Raw genomic sequence first — 17933 nt, 5'->3', positions numbered from 1 at the left:
TACCTTCAAACCTTTAAGACCCCAGATGCTATATCTTGATAGCCGGGCACCATCAGCTTTCTTCACCACATTTGCTTATTCACCTGCTTTGTCTTCAGCGATTGTGTCAGGAAGGTGAGCATCATAGAATGCCAGTTTAATAGAACAAAGTATTCTTACATTGATGGAGTACTTGAGTGGAGGCCCAATGTCCATCTTCTACCTTAATATTAAACCTATAAATATATGCACATAGATCTATTTCCCCATCCTCATCTATAGATAATATTTCTGTCCCGTTATTTAGACCTCTATAAATGCCCTTTACCTCCTAGCTCTTTCCTCTATTTCCTTTAACTTTCCTCTTGTCCCACTATCATGTTCAGTCTCCATTTGGGTTTCAGTAATTCCTCTTGGTTACATTACCCTTGATCACGCCCTTTCAGGCCTCCTATACCCTCCTCACCATCGATTTGGATCACTTGTTCCCTTGTCCCTGAGTTTGTTAACACCACTTCCTTTCCCCCCACCTCCCCCTCTCCCATGTCCCCCCAGAACTGCCCGTCCCATTGTTTTCTCCCCCAGATTGTTCATCCAGCCTATCTTATTTAGACAGACCTGCCAAATGATTTATTCTTTAGGGTTTAAAAATACTGCTGTTGTGTTTGATTGTCTTGGAAAACTGTATATTGAAAACTGAAGTGAGAAAACTGCATCAGCTTCTGAAGGACTTGCTTCTGCTGTTTTGGAGGTAGACTAGATGAGGGTATAGCACGAGGGACCGTTTACTTATCTACTTATAGTTATGGATTTCCTGTTGGTGCTGGGTCTGGTAAGAACCGGGAGGGAATACAGTGGTCCCTTAAAAACGGACTCAGCCTGAGAGGAATTAAAGCTGAGTAGAAATATTTTCTCTTGTTTATATTTCTAATTTATGGAATTGCCTTATTATAGTGACCTAATGCTCTTCTGCTTTTGATATTCGTGTGGCCTTTGTATTTCTTACAGAAATGATACTGAAACACAATGGCTTTTTAAAGTGGGCTTCTCCTGCAATACAAAATTGAACATTAAATTTATCTGTAGGACTAAAATATAAACCCACAGGATAATTTTTCCTTATCTTGTAGAATCAAATTAAAAATTTCAAAAACATTTCTATTATGCTTTAATCTCTCCTCACCCCACACACACATCTGACATTAATCATTTTTAGGCAGTATCTAGGAACTCTTGAGTTAGTCCGTTGTGTTGATTTATAATTTTTTTCTTTTTAAAAAATTTGGCAATAAAATGCAAAAGACAGACTAACATACAGTTGAAGAATTTTGTAAATGCAGTAACAAAGAAAACCAGTTAGTATTCCTGGGCTTTTATTTATTTCACATTTGCAGTTTTTTTGAAATATTGAAAGGGTGTAACAGGAAGATGTACTTCTTGCAGGTGATTGACCCAGTGGCTCCTCGCTATGTCGCATTACTGAAGAAGGAAGTAATCCCAGTGAATATTCCTGAAGCCCAGGAGGACATGAAAGAAGTGGCCAAACACCCAAAGGTCAGGCTACAGTTTCTGGTATATTAAAAGAAAGAAAAGTGAATTGTGCTTTAGTGGCAATAGTAATGATCTTCAGGTCATTTTTAATTCATTATTTATTAGGATTTGGTACCAAATGAAGTAAAAAAATTTTTTTGGTGTGTATTAGTTGCTGAAGAAATACACTCTAGTAATAATTCTAGCACATCATGTGGAACTTTCAGATTATGTTGGGTGCCTATTACCTTTTCTGTAGAAATATTAGTATATAATAAGACATTCTCAATTCCTGGAGTTATTCTGAAACAGTATTGGGATTTCTGCACTCCTCCTTAATTGGAAACTTGGGTGCATTTCCTATTACTAGGTTATTCATTAATTATCACCTATGATAAGACTCACTAAGATTGCATCATATCTTGACTCCAGAGTGTCACATTGTCATGCTCACTAAGGCAGTGGTTCTCCACCTTCCTAATGCCGCGACCCTTTCATACAGTTCCTCATGTTGTGGTGACCCCCAACCATAAAGTTATTTTCGTTGCTACTTCATAACTGTAATTTCGCTACTGTTATGAATCGGGCAACCCCTGTGAAAGGGTCGTTCGACCCCCAAAGGGGTTGCGACCCACAAGTTGAGAACCACTGCACTAAGGTGAAAATGTGTCCATCTAAATTAAGGTGAATCTTTATTTTTTTTCATAACTTAAAGAGAATATTAATTGTAAAAGGGGCAGACAACACAACGACGCAGATACATCATCTGAATGAGGGAGGTCATTAGAGCGAGGTCATAATGGCATTAAGAATGTGGATCTTAAACATAGTAGCACAAAGCACTTTTCTTAGTTCAGCCATGGTTACCATCTTGGGTAGTGTGTTAGGGTTCTCTAGAGAAACAAAACCAGGACATTATAATTATATATATTTAAGAGGACAGGTTTATACAACAAAAAGGGATCTAACAACTAATTAGTCCACACAGCAGTAGAGGACTCAGTTCAACTCACTTTCGTGGAACAGTTAATATACAGGAAGTCCTTCAACTCCCATGGTCAAGGAAACAAACAGCTGAGCCTTCCCTCAGGCAAGGCAGCAGACTGTAGGTGGGTCAGCAACAGCCAGTAGCTCGGGAGCTTCGCAAGGCAAGCCCTGATGGGATCTGGAACTCAAGCACAGAGACAGGATCCACCAGCCTCAAGCTCAAACAATGCACAAACCGGGAGTGTCGCAAAGCAGGTCTCGAAGGAGCCCCAAGCTCTAGCAACATGTCCATGGGTTGGCTTGGCCCACTGGTAGTGTAGCACACACATTGAGGCAGAGAACTAACTAAAGTGTCAGCATGCTAGTCAGATCACCAGGGAGCAAGAGAGACAAGGACAGGCCTTGCAGAGCCATTTATCTCATTGTCTTCCATTTAAGCTGTGACCTGATTAAACTCCACCCATACGTTTCTGTTGGCCTAGTTGACATGATAACCCTAATTATCACAGATCCTGACTGCTAGCTTAAGAATATTAGAGCAACAATGAAAGCCACTTCCATCAAGTTGATTCCTATTTGTAATGACCCAGTAGCACAGAGTAGAACTGCCCCTAGGGGTTTCTGAGACTGAATCTTTATGGGAGCCTCATCTTTCTCTTACAGGGCAGCTAGTAGGTTTGAACTTCTGACTTTGTAGTTAGCAAGCTCTTTGTGTAATCCACCACCCCACCAGGGCTCCTTTAAAGCAAACATCGATCTTTTATTCCAGCTTTGTGAGTTGTGTATAAATGCCATCATTATATAAAGTTTTGTTCACGGATTAACTCACATAGAAGCGAGTAAGTATGTGAAAAGCTGTATATTTTCATAATACAAACTTTTTTTAAGATTTGAATTCAACCTGTGGAAGCCTTTGTAAGACTGAGGTGGTGGTGCGTACGAGAGAGGAAGAGAGAGATTGATAGGTTTGAATTTGTGTTATGTGTATCTGAGGGCTTAACCAGGATAATAGTGGTAGCTGCTGGTGTATCCTACACCCACAGCCGCTACTATAAATGTGAAGTTTACTTTATGATTTTAGATTTCAACAGAAAATATAACTCCTTATAGGTATATATTTGTTAAAATGACAGTTGTATGTAAATAGCTTAGATGAAATAAAGTATTGCTTGTTGTAAAACAAGAATTAATAGATTTAGAAATAAGCACTTAAAATTGTGCTGAGATTACTTAATTTGATCCGTGGAACTTACCCTATTTACATTTTCTTCACAAAACTTTCTATATTTAGTTTATCATTATTCTACTCTGATCTTAATATAATATCAGTTTCAATTGCAAATGGGGTTTTCTCAAATGCACTGGTGCATTTACTAAACAAATATTTTATTCAACCCATGCGATTTAATATTTATTTCAGAGCCATGCTTTTTATTTTTTAAACCTAGTGTATCCTGTCAAACAAACTGAAATTCAACAAATAATAACATGGAATTTAATCCCCAGATCTTTTTCCTCTTTAAGTAATACTTGGAAAGCAGAGCAATTATTTGTCCATACATGTTGAATATGATCTGAAAACATCTCTTCTAAAATATAAAAGGTCTGCAGTGCCCTTCTCTGTCCTAAGGTGATATATGTTGCCCTGTAATGTCTTAGAGCTCTTTGCGAGTGATTCTGTTTTTGTTGGAAAAGTATGAGAGTCTGAGGATAGCCTTTGGTTGGAGGGACACTACACAGCAAATAACAGTTTAAGCTCTGACAACGGTAAGAGATTGTTTTAAGTTGGAATTAATCTTAGGTGAACCATCACATCTAACTTTCTTAGCCTTAGCAGTCAGATGACTGACAATTATGCCACAGAGCTGGAATGATCTCTGCTCCAATGGCAATGTGATTGTTTACAACAAATAATGCACTATTTCAGTGTTACAAGAGCATTGGGGATACATTTATGTTAAATAGAGGAAAATGAAATACTTCCTGAACATAGGATTGAACTGATTAATAGTGTGGTGGCCTAGGTAACTTTGTTGAAAGAGTAAAATGAATATGTAAATTTCCTTACTAGGCACAGTAAGTTGTTTCAATTAACATTCTCCTTTTTCTTTAATGAACCAGAACCCCGATGTTGGCTTGAAGCCTGTGTGGTATAGTCCCAAAGTATTGATTGAAGGTGCTGATGCAGAGACCTTGTCAGAGGGCGAAATGGTCACATTTATAAACTGGGGCAACATCAACATTACCAAAATACACAAGTAGGAATTTTTGGTTTGTTTTTAGACAATTGTGGAGGAACATGTCTTTTCTGTTTATTTACTTCTTGCCTTAATTCATATCTGTTTGGTAGATGAGCTTGGAGCCAGAATAGGTCCTTTTATTCCAGTTTTGTGAGTTATCTATAAATACCCTCATTAAATAAATTTATGTTGTATTGGGTAATATCTGCTCAGACATAAGATACAGAAAATTCTGGACACAAGGTTTTTTTCTTATTTATCTTGTTGTCTACTAATAAGACTTCAGGGTCTTTAGCATCTGATGATACAAATTACTACATCGAGTTCTAAGAAAATAGTTATAATTCTTTAAATCCCCTTCTTACCCTACAAAATCCTTATTATATAATTGCTTGGCTTGGTGGTCTTTTGAATGGATTTATATACAGAATATACCGAGGGACTTCAAAAGTTCATGGGGGGAAAAAAATCTGTCTTTTAATTTCTTTTTTGTGAATTTTTTTGAAGCTCCCCTGTAATTTTAATCCTGAAGTTTACTTTAAATTAATGGTTTAATGCTATATTTGAACTTTATAGTTTCTGTAATTTTTATAAGGAGCCCTACTGGTGTATTGGGATGCTAACTGCACAGTCAGGTTAGAACCCACCAGTCCCTCCCCAGGAGAAAATAAGGCTTTCTGCTCCCATAAAAACTTACAGCCTTGAAAATCCAAAGGGGCTGCTCTCCCCTGTCGCACAGGGTCAGAATGATCAGAAGTGACTGGACAGCAGTGGATATTTGGTTTATCATGATTGCATCAGTGGGAAATGTTATGCTTAAAATTAGTTTATATTGACTCAAAAATCTTAATTGCTCACTTATATTACATTTCAAATGTTAGCTGCTCGATTATTTAATATTTCAGATTCCAGAAGTTTAGTGCACTTTAAAAATTAATAAATATTTACATATTCTTCATAAAGTATATGTGTGTGTAGTCCAGTGGCTGATTATTTTGATAGCTGAGATAATATTTCTCTTCTAAATCATTCCTGTAATCCCAATATATGTCTGATGTATATCGAAAGCATACATTTTGCCTTAGCTTTTTTCTAAAGTCTTTCATGTCAATTTACAATGTATATTATAGTGCTGAATAATTCATTTATGGCAGCGTGGTATACTGTCTTTAAATACTTTTCCATTTTATTTCTAGAACCAAAGATGGCAAAATTGTATCTCTTGATGCCAAGTTGAATTTGGAAAATAAAGACTTCAAGAAAACCACTAAGATCACCTGGCTTGCAGAGACTGGCCGTGCTCTTCCTGTTCCTGCAGTCTGTGTTACGTACGAGCACTTGATCACGAAGCCAGTGTTAGGAAAAGATGAAGACTTCAAGCAATACGTCAACAAGAGCAGTAAGGTAGCCTTTGAAAAGAAACTGCTGTGTAAACGTTTTCTTACAGCATTTCAAAGATTAATTTGAAGTACTGTATATACTCGCGTATAAGCTGACCCAAATATCAGCTGAGGGCACCTAATTTTACCACAAAAACTGCATAAAAATGTGCTGAAAAACTTGGCTTACCCTCAAGTATATATGGTATTTGGAAATATTTATAGTAGATTAACTCACGGTATCCACATTTGCTTTGTGAAATATGATGTCAGAGTATCAAATATATGTTGTATGGTAAAGTGAAAGGAATCAAAGATACTGCCAGAAGAATGTGATGGTGCTGACAAAAATAGTCAACAAATAGGCAACAAGGTTGGGTGGAGATGATGAATCCATTTCAGGAAATGTTAGATTTTGCACTGCACTTGGACATACAGGTAGTAATTTTACATACTGAAAATGTGAGCTGAAGCTTGAAAGGTGTAACTGAAGTTGTAGGTGACGAGTCATCTGAACAGATACAGTCATTGAAGCTACTGGAATAGATGGAGGATACCACTTGAATAGGCCATGTAAGCATTCATGAGCAGTTCTGAGCGTACCATTTAGGAGTCTGTGTGTTTAAGTTACTAGGAATCAAGGAAAGAGACTATAGCACTGTTGAACAGAAGCACAGGGGTAAAATTGTTTGCGGAGTGTAGTTTGGAAGACCGCCATGGGTTACCGCCGAGTGACTGAGAGAGTTGAGACTTTGGTTTGGGTGACCAAGAGGCCACTGGTGACTCCGAACACTGAGCACAGGCGCAGGTGGGGTGGGAGCTTGATTGAAGGGGCTATAGAAGCAGTATTTCATTTTATTTTTTACTTTTGAAAAATTGATTAGTATCCAGAAAAAGTAAAGCTAGATTTTTTTCTTATACTCTTTGTAAAAATACAGCTTAGAATAATACAATCCTACACGTCAAAACAATAGACGTGTTATAAGAAAATATGGGGTTCTATATTTTTAATGTTTCTGAGTAGAAATCTATATAGCAAAAAGCCTAAATATGACTTTAAAATTTTAACATGGTGGACTACAGGAATAAAAATTTTTTTAAATTTTAACACTTGTTTTAAAAGGGGAAATTAATGAAATTTTTTGAAAAATGTAATGTATTTTAAAAGAAGCATTTTTTAGAAGGATTTGTAATTCATTAAAATGATAGGGAGATATGGAGAAAGAGTGCAACAAAAGATTTTCAGATGGCAATTAAAAATTTATCTTGTTCGTAATTTGTTGGCATAATTATTTAATATTCCATCTTATGATAATGAAGATTCCAAACTAGAATAAGAAACAAATGTGAATTGCTTGTCACTCTACATGATTACTACGTTGGAATTCTTCTAAGTATTACTTTTATTCTGTCCTGTTGGTTCGTTATGAGTCACAATATATAGAAGCAGTATTTTTAATGAACCTTGATTTAAAGCAGTGGTTCTCAACTTGTGGGTCGGAAAACACATGAATATTTCACAATATATAATTACATATTGTTTTTTGATTAATCACTATGCTTTATGTTTCATTATGTTCAATTTCTAACCATGGAAAGTATCCTGCATATCAGATATTTACATTACAGTTCATAACCGTAGCAAAATTAGAGTTATGAAATGGCAATGAAAATAATTTAATGGTTGGGGTCACCACAACGTGAGGAGCTGTATTAAAGGGTCACGGCATTAGGAAGGTTGAGAACCACTGATTTAAAGGGAATCAAAACAAAAGGAGAGTTTAACAGAGAGACTAGATGGCATTTTTTATAATCTTTGACAATATTTGTATGGAGAAGGTTGGTATCAGTAGAGAGTAAAAGAATGTGAGGACAGACAGCACACTTGATACTTTGTTTATTAAGACTTCCCATTAATACCTGGCTAACTCATTTTAATTGAAGAAGTGAATGAGAGGGATTTTCTAAGGAAGCATGTTTCTGAAAGAAAAAGGTATAGATGGGATTAATAAATTAAGAAGAGAATGACTCTTTTTGAAAGAGAATGACTTCACTTTTGAATCTAGAGCGATAATGAAACATAATAATGTTCAGCAAAGGGACAAACAGTGAATAATCAAATGGATTCAAACCCAGCAATCTGACTCTAAGACCCTTGTGCTTAATTACTGTGGCTTTGACAGTAAGGTCTGAATGTGCTTCATACTTAAGATACTTAAGTATGTCACACTTAAAATAAGAGAATTACATATTTGCAGGAATGCCAATCAGGTTACTTTAAAAGTTCCCTGAGACTGGCTAGTCTATAAACAGCTACTGAAAAAAATTTTTTTTGCACTGTACTGATTTTACTGTGTGTGCATAATTAGTAAACCCTTGGCTAGGTCTGCTTAAAATGGGAATATTCAGCTACTAAAATAACAGCTTGCATTTTACAATTGTTAGTATTCTGATTTTGAAGACATGTATTATCTTTCTAGCGCGAAGAATTAATGTTGGGAGATCCCTGCCTTAAGGATTTGAAAAAAGGTGACATCATACAACTTCAGAGAAGAGGATTTTTCATATGTGACCAACCTTATGAGCCTGTCAGGTAAATAAATTTGAATTTTTAAATGAAAACACTTTAAAAAACCGATGATGACCATTGACACATAGCTACCCTATACTGAGTTTTCAGGCATGTGAATTTTTATGGGAGCAGAAAGCTTATCTTTCTCTCATGGAGTAGCTGGTTTGAGCCACCAGGCATATAGTTAGCAACCCAAGACTAAGCCCACAGGGCTACCACAGCTAATGGTAGTATTGTTTAATGTGAACTGTCACTAAAATGGTGTGACACCTGCCAGCTCCCTATTCAGTTGAATTTTTTTTATCTTTCAGACTTAAATAATTTAATAAAAATTTGAATATTGGTTTTATATTTTAGGACCAATATAATAGGCATTGAACACTAACACAAATTATTCATATCCTAAACTAAGTCGTGTCTGTGCTATCCAACTATAAAGGAGAAATTTCATTAAGTCAGTTTATCCCTGGGTGAAAATGAGTACTTTCGTTAGATACATTGTAGGACATCTACTCAATGGTGGTAGTGGTATTTTTTTTTTTAATTAGGACTATAAATAAGGCAGTAGATATATTTAGCGAGAAAACAACAGATACTAGTATTCTTTATCTTCCATGAAATAATAGGATTATTAAAGGGACAGTTTTCAGTGTCTAAATTTCTGTCCATGCCCCTTTTGGTTTTCTTTTTTTCTCTACTTTTTCATTACTTCTCTTCTGTAACTGTGTGTGCAGACCACTCCACTAAGTGCTAGACTTGTGAATTTAACCACCCTCTCTAAATAAATCAAAACCATAGCCATTGAGTATATTTCAACTCATGGTTACCCTATAGGACAGTAGAACTACCCTCTAGACATCTCCAGATGGATGTTTTCAAATACTGTACCCCCATCTCAGTATGTTGAATTCCAGAATTCTAGGTCTCATTTCTTGTCTATTCGCCTTTCATGCCGCATCCAAGTCTGTAAACCCTCATGCTTGTTCTGTGGTCTCTCCATTTGTAGGACCCGCTGCTCTTCCCTGTTTCAGCTCTGCATTTGTACATCAGTTGGCTGAAACTGTTTGTAGATATATTTCCTTACCTCTAGTTTTGTCCTTTTTAATTCATGTTTCACATTGCCACGAGTCGAACTTTCATACCAATTTAATCATATTTCTTCACTTGAAATTTCATGTGTAATATCTAGACTTCTTTAGACCCACAAGGGTCTTCATGTGATGACCTCCACCCGCCTAGCCATGCCTGTGTCAGGTTACCTCTTGCTGATCACTAGTTTGGCTCACCCAACCGCTCAGAGCTTTCTAAAGTTATCAAGTGTTTTTGAACCTGGTTCCTTTCTGGGCTGGCCTAGCACCTTCTTTCCCCTCCAGCCTGCATAGGTACTCCCATAGCACCCGATACCTTCCTTTATATTTATCACACATGGTTACTTTATTTTTCCCATCACTAGAATTTAAGTTGCATGTAAAGGACATATTCCTAATACTACATAAACGCACTATACCTAATACTTACTAACTCACTGCCATTAAGTAGTTTCCTACTCCTAGTGGCCCTGTAGAACTGCCCCTGTGGGGTTTTCTGAGATGGCAAGTCTGTATGGGAACAGAAAGCCATTTTTTTGGTTTGGAACTGCTAGGAAGTTCAAACTGCTGGCCTTGTGGTTAGCAGCCCAGCATGTAACCCTTATACCACTAGGGCTCTTTGATATTTATTAAACCCTCATTAAAATATGTTGTGGTAGTGGTAGTACTTGTACAAAATTGCTTCTAAATTTACTGTAAAATAAAAGTGTTGAAATTTTCAGCAAATGGTGCTAAGAATAAAATTGGATTCCTACCTCACATCACAAACAAAAATCAACTCAAAAGATTCATTGACCTAAATGTAAGAGCTAAAACCAAAATAAAGCTCTGATATTAAATATACTGATATTACACCGTTCGATAACAGGCTCTTAATTGTATACTTTTAAAGGGTGGATTTTATTTTGGTGTGATAGTTACATCTAAATAAAGTTTTTATAAAAATATGTAGAGATGTATAAGATCCTATTGTTTGTTTTTTTTCTTAATTTTTTTAATTTCATAGTTTTATAACAATGTTCACAAAAATCTTTTGGTTATAAATGGTGTCAGAGTCAGTAGACTATGCTAAGTTAGAATTGGGAGGTTATTACAAAATCAGTGTTTATCAGAAATTCCTCTGTTTGTAATCAGATAGGAGCCCAGGTGGTGAAGCCAAAATTAAGAGCCCAGGTGGCAACTGACAGGTTGACAACTTGAACTCCCAGCTGCCCCATGGGAGAAAGATGTGGCCGCCTGCTTCTGTTAAAGATGTTAACTGCTTGTTGACAATTTCTAAAGCAGTCAAACCCTTGGCAGCAAGTTAGAGCAGACTCCTGTGTCTGTCTTCTGTAAAGTGGCTTGTGGGTGTGAGCTGCCAGTCTTTTGGTTAGCAGTTGAACACACAACCATTGTGTCATCTGGCTTCCTTTCCAAAAAGATTATAGACGTGGAAGCCCATGAAGGAGTTGTACTTCTGCCCTTTAGGGTCGCTAGGTGTCAGAATTAATGGAATGGCACACATAGGCAGCGGAGGCGTGGTAAGTAAATGCATTCCTTATAAGTCCATAAGCAATGTGGTCCCAATTTGGGGGGACCCCTTGTATGCAGAGTGCATCAGTGCCATAGGGCTTTCAAGGCTATGGAGCAGTTCATCGTCCAAGCCATACCCATCGTCCAAGCCCCGCTGGTGGATTTTACAACTACTCATTCAGCTAATAATTGTATGCTTATCATTTGTGCCTCCACCCCCAGGGCCTCCTAGTGAGACCCTTAGCATTCACTAATGCTATTTCTGGTGGCAGGAAGAGTAGAGGCACCTTTGCTCTGGGGTTTGCTATTCATATCCATGGAAGTAATTGAAAAGTCATCCATATTTATATTTATTTATGTATTTATTATTTTAAACTTCATAAAAAATATCTGATTTGAATAGCAATAGATAATATCATTCATTAATAACAATGGTGAACTATTTGATTTAGGACCACTACATTAACCTAAGATTTGGATTTTGATTCCTAATCAGATAATTTTGTGACTTTTTTTTTAATCTACTTAATTTTTTAGCCCATATAGTTGCAGAGAAGCCCCATGCATATTGGTATACATTCCTGATGGGCATACGAAGGAAATGCCAACCTCTGGTTCCAAGGATAAGAACAAAGTGGAAACAACAAAAAGTGAGGTAACTACACACTTAGAGAAATGTCTTTAATCACTAATCATTTTATTTTAGAGTAATCCGTTTTTTTAAAAAAATCATTTTATTGTGGGCTCTTATAGTTCTTATCACAATCCATACATACCGTGTATACTTGTGTATAAGCTGAGTTTTTCAGCACATTTTTAATGCAGGTTTTGTGGTAAAATTAGATGCCTTGGCTGATAATCAGGCCAGCTTATAATCAAGTATATACGCTACATCCATTGTGTCAAGCACCTTTGTACATAAGTTGCCATGATCATTTTCAAAACATTTTCTTTCTACATGAGCCTTGGTATCAGCCTTGATAATAATTATTTCATGTCTTATATCGACCACTGTTTCCTTTCACTCACTTTTCTGTTGTCTGTCCCCCTGGGAGGGGGTTATATGTTGATCATTGTAACTAGTTCCCCCTTTCCCCCTGCCTTCCCCCTACCCTCCTAGTAGCTCTACTCTTAGAGTAAATCTTAACAGTTATTTTCTCTAACAGTTGTGGTTGAAGATAGTAACAACTCACCTTTTTAAAGTTTGTTTTTTATTAAGTCCTTTCATGTATGACTTTGTGAGTTCACATAGCACCGTAGTTTCTAACATTATTTTTTCAAGGTAACTCTTAATCTAAAAGACATTTCTAACAGTTCATCTTATTAAGGAGTTAAGATTAATTACATGACCAAATACTTAGAGCTAACAACATTTGAAAAAATGTTGTGTGCCTTTATATCAATTGTGGCTCATGACAATCATGTATCACAGTGTAGAACTGTCTCACTGTTTCCTAGGCTGTTATTTCTTAGAAGCAGATTAGTAGATCTGTCTCACCTGGAGCTGCTGGTAGACTTGAATTAGTGGCTTTTTAGTTAACAGCCACGTGCCTATTATGCCACTGACCTTATTTGAAAAAAGAGTACAAACAGAAAATATTTCCCATTTAATTCCTAAAATACTTTACTTTGCTGTGAAATAATAGGTATTTTCCTTTAGGAGGGTAGTGGTGAGCCAGTGGTAGAATTCTCACCTTACATATGCAAGACCTGAGTGAGTTTGATACCCAGCCAGTATAGTCCTTGCTTGTCTGTCACTAGAGGCTTGTGGGTGGCTGTGATATTGAACAGGTTTCAGTCATTTCAAAGTGTTGGAAAATTTACATAAGCTTAAGCAGGGCTTCAAAGATGACACCGCTCTATGGGCCTGACAATAATTCAGCTAACCATGCCGCCGCTAAGTCTCCCATTCGAGGGCTTTATAGGACTTGCTGTGGGACAGGATTAATTTTCCCTCTTCCAGTGACTGTGATGAATCACTCAAAATTTAAACATTTCTTTTTGTTCCTCTTTGGTTTTGTTGGCCATGACACAGCCAATTCCAAACCCTGTATTGCAGGACAAGCAGGAGTTGTTTGTAAGTCAGATGTTTGTAACCCAGGAACTGTCTGTTCAAACTGATTTCAGAACCTTTTGTAAGATGCGACCCTGATAGAGTTTGAAGTGCCTCTTAGCTCAAGGACAGAACTCTCAGGTCGAGATAAGAAATATTGGGGCTTAACACATGTGGCTTCAAGAATCTAGATGAGATTTTCTGAAAAATTCAGGAGAAGACCATTTTTATAAAGTCATGGGGAGTATGGGATGAGCTGCATTTCAAAGTTGGGAGGGTTTGGTAGGCAGGAGAGGGCATTCTAGGCAGACGGAACGTTTTAAAGGAAAACATGATGCAGCATGCTTAATTACTCTCTTCGTAAATTGTGAATAAGGTGAGAGTTTACATTTTAGATAATCAGCTTTGGATTCAGTATTTTAAACTACTAATCAAACTTCCTTATTCACTCTTTAGTAGTCATTTTATCACGCTTACCTCTAGATTTATTTTGGTAATAATAAATACAGAATTGTTATGCATTACTTAATGACAATTTTTGCCTTATAAGTAATCAATATATTTAGCTTTTCCAAAAAGCTAATATTAAGAGTATCAAACACTTATCATTAATCACTTTTTCAGTTATTTTACTAAAGCCCTTTATTAGTTTCGATTTATTTACTATAGATTTAGTATTTTCTATTTTTTTGCCTGCTCGATGATTACATACAATTATCACAGGCTCAAGTAATTCACTCAAGGTTGTAAAGCTAATATGTTGTGGAACAGTGATTTAGTCTCAGATCTGATCTATATGTCATAATTTAATCCTGTACTGATAACAATTCAGGTTATTTTTGGTTTATTCTATGATAAGAACACTCCAGTAAGTATCCATATGCCTGTTTACTCCTCTTATTATTAGGTCCAATGTTTAGAAATGGGGTTATTTATGTAAACGTTTAAAGAGATTAAAAATGCAAATTTTAATTTTTTACCTTGAAACTGCATAAAACTGAGCTTGCTATAATTTTGTCAAAACACTTTTTACATAACTAGCTCTTACTTTTGGATTTTCACTTCTGTAGACAACTCCATGTAAGGAAAAGCAGTCACTTTCTCTGGATAATAACTACGCAGCACCTGTGGATTCAATGGCCCTTTACAACCAAGTGGCTGTGCAAGGAGATGTGGTTCGTGAGTTAAAAGCCAAGAAAGCAGCAAAGGAGGATATAGACGTGGCTGTAAAACAGCTTTTGGCTTTGAAGGCTGAGTATAAGGAGAAAACTGGCCAGGAATATAAGCCTGGAAAGCCCCCTGCTGCAGTTGCTTCATCCAGTACTTCTTCCAACTCTCCACACAGTGTTCGCGACGGTAAATCTCTCTATGATGAAGTTGCTGCACAAGGGGAGGTGGTTCGGAAACTGAAAGCTGAAAAAGCCCCAAAGGTAAGTGCATTTGAGTGAGTTAGGTCACCATTGTAAGTGACTACGTGAATTCAAGCTCTTTAGTGTAATCCAGTTTTCTTATAAAACGTATTGTGTGCTTAAGATGTTGTGATTTAACAACCAAGAATTCCTAATATCTACCATGTGCCAGGCTCTGAAGGACAGAGAAGCAGTTCACAACCGTATGAAGGACGGATGGGGAGAAACTACACACTAATAATCCTGTTTGATGTAAATTAATTTCTGTGGAAACCTAGAAGCGTCCAAGTGTCTGCGGTCATAAGTGACAGGGATCAAAAACAAAAACCCACTGCTATCAAGTCAATTCCAACTTGTAGCAACCCAGTAAGACATAGTAGAACTGCTCCCTGAGGGTATTGGAGACTAAATCTTTATGCAAACAGTTAAAGCCTTGTCTTTCTCTTAAACGGGCTAGTGGGCTCAAATATTGATCTGCAGTGGTTCTCAACCTTTGGGTCGCAACCCCATTGGGGGTTGAATGACCCTTTCACAGGAGTCGTCCGATTCATAACAGTAGCAAAATTACAGTTATGAAGTAGCAATGAAAATAATTTTATGGTTGGGGGTCACCATAACATGAGGAACTGTATTAAAGGTCACGGCATTAGGAATGTTGAGAACCACTGATCTTGAGGTTAGAAGTTTAAGTGTGTAACCCTTGGTAGCAATCCTCCTTAGTGACAGGAAAAGAGGAAACACTCCATAAAGAATGTTAAAAATAATCCTGAAGTAAAAGAAAGCCTTTGCCAGTGAACAGAGTGTGGAGGAAGGCGCTATAGGTAGAGAAGCATTATTGTACATCCATATTAATGAAAGATTAATAAAGAGTGTTGTCCTCTCCCACCAATGCATGCGTGCATACTCACGCACGCACCTCTGCAAGTTCCTTTTAATAAGTGGGACCCAGGCATTTCCATTACTGACAAGTTTTCTAGGTCATGCTGATGCTGCTGGACTGGGGACCACACTTTGAGAACCACTGGTACAAAAGACTCACTAGCAAAGGAGGAAAAGTTGTGTTGTGGTTAAGTAATATGTTGTCAAAAGTTTTTTGTTTGTTTGTTTTTATTTCCCCAGCGATTATACTGCATCACACACTTCAGAGGTGCTTACAAATGACACCAAATTTTGATCATAGTATAAGTTTTATTCTTGTTTTACTCATATCTTTAAGCAAAAAAAAAAAGAGTAGATATTAGGATTTAGTGTGGAGCGGGATTACTTACTTGTTGGAGGTAAAAGGCAAAGAGATTTGCCTCTATGATAAAGATCATGCTTGATAATGAAATTATGTATTTCTGTTCAAACTTTGTCCAAACCATGATCACTTAGTGCTGTAACTAACTGTATATAATCAGTCCACGAAGTGCTGTCAAAAATGATAGATTCTATTAAAAAAAAAAAAAGATTCTGAGCTGGAAAACAGAGCTGTTGTCTCAGGACAACAGTACTTGTATGTCTAAGGGGTTTAAAAATATTGGCAATCCATTGTCTGCTCACTGTTCTGCCTAGAAATCCTTCTGGCTTCATACAAATTACAGACATGGGGCTTGAACTTGACAGTTCACTTGAATATCCTGTATTAATTTGCCTGTTTGCATATGTGTGTTGCATGTGTATGTACGTGTTTACACTTACTTATATGAGTTACAGTATTGGAAACTCAAAGGAGCAGTTCTACCCTGTTCTATAGGGTTGCTATGAGTCAGCATTGACTCAGTGATAGTAAGTTTGATTTTTTTTGTTTTGTTTACATGGCTTGCTTGTATAAGGAGCCCTGATAACCCTGTGGCTTAGGTGTTAGACTGCTAACTAAGGGTTAGTGGGAGAACGATGAAACTCTTGGAAACCCTATATAAGGACACTCACTGTGAGTTGGAATCCACTCGCTGGCAGTGGGTTTGTTGTTTGAATATGATTTGCATATGAGAGAAAGAATTCTTGGGTGGTGGTAACAGTTCATGTACTTGGGCACACACTGAAAGGTGGAAGGTTCAAGTTCAAGCAGAAGTGTCTCACAAGAATGTCTCGACAGTCCGCTTCTGAAAATCAGCCACTTGCCATCCCGTGGAGCGTAGTTCCACTGTGATGCACATGGAGTTACCGGGAGCTGAAATGGACTTGAGGACAACTGGTTTCTATTGGAGATTGCATGTGATGTAGTATGTGTCCAACTTTTCTTCAGCTTTTCACTGATTTCAGGGTAATCCATTTATGCTTACGTTTCTCCATGATGGACATCTTTACAGGAATACTCTGGTGATAATCAAAGGTTTTTTAGAAATAAAGAATTAAATATTATTTATTCCTCTCCACCCACCCTTTTATCTCAGGCTAAAGTGACTGAAGCTGTAGAATGCTTACTCTCTCTGAAAGCTCAGTATAAAGAAACAACTGGAAAAGAGTACGTACCAGGACAGCCTGCCTTGTCGCAAAACTCGGCCTCAGAAAGCAGTTCTGAACCCAGTGGTCCCGAAACACCGGAGGCCAAAGGACTTTTTGACCAAGTAGCTTCTCAAGGAGAAGTAGTTCGAAAACTGAAAGGCGAAAAAGCCCCTAAGGTGAGTGTGATAGTCTCTGTGTGTGTATTTTTGTCTTTTATGTAGCAAGCTATTTTCTTTGCCTAGAGCACTCTTTTACCCATTGAATCTGAATCATACAAAAAAGAAACCATTGTTGATCCTTTCATTCTTCAGAATGTGGCCGGATGTTCCCATGGACACTGTCATTTTTGAGACATAGCATTTAAGCAGTCTGTTTAAGTTGTCTGTTTGTCTTGTGTCTCTAAGTTCCCGGTAGTCTCAGGACATACTTATAGCTGGAATAATATTCCTGATGTTGTGTTGATTGCAAATGACACAGTTTATTTTGAGCTCTGGTGTCACTTGTGCTAGTTCTATTACCCTTTTAGAAATAAGATTTTTTTAAAATACAGATTCCTATGAGTGGAAAGCAGTAAGGTATCATTTCTTGTTAGGACCTGTCAAGGTGACTTTGACTTATGGTAACTAAAGTATAAAAAAATATTGCCCAATCCTGTGCCATCTTCACAGAGTGTCCAGTCAGAATATTTTCTTCTGATCCATCGGGCTTTTATGAGCTGATTTTTGGAAATAGATCGATTGTCAGGTCGTCTTTCTGA

The 17933-nt window shown here is 37.1% G+C and overlaps 1 protein-coding gene across 2 annotated transcripts in view; it reads left to right on the top strand.

Annotated features, from left to right (window-relative positions):
• The window catches only part of EPRS1 (glutamyl-prolyl-tRNA synthetase 1), a 72837-nt gene that overhangs the window by 26792 nt on the left and 28112 nt on the right, over positions 1 to 17933 (top strand). For both annotated transcript variants that reach the window (XM_004699905.2, XM_045297939.1), the window contains 7 exons: positions 1423 to 1533; positions 4618 to 4754; positions 5933 to 6140; positions 8596 to 8708; positions 11825 to 11942; positions 14411 to 14770; positions 17125 to 17352. In XM_004699905.2, the coding sequence (XP_004699962.1) occupies positions 1423 to 1533; positions 4618 to 4754; positions 5933 to 6140; positions 8596 to 8708; positions 11825 to 11942; positions 14411 to 14770; positions 17125 to 17352 (1275 nt within the window). The remainder of the gene's footprint in view (positions 1 to 1422; positions 1534 to 4617; positions 4755 to 5932; positions 6141 to 8595; positions 8709 to 11824; positions 11943 to 14410; positions 14771 to 17124; positions 17353 to 17933) is intronic.

This window comes from Echinops telfairi, unplaced genomic scaffold (assembly GCF_000313985.2).
Source record: "Echinops telfairi isolate 266 unplaced genomic scaffold, ASM31398v2 ScPeMD7_7424;HRSCAF=8462, whole genome shotgun sequence".
Classification (NCBI taxonomy): domain Eukaryota; kingdom Metazoa; phylum Chordata; class Mammalia; order Afrosoricida; family Tenrecidae; genus Echinops; species Echinops telfairi.
Note: the sequence above shows the minus strand (reverse complement) of the source record. Positions and strands in the feature narration are given on the sequence as shown.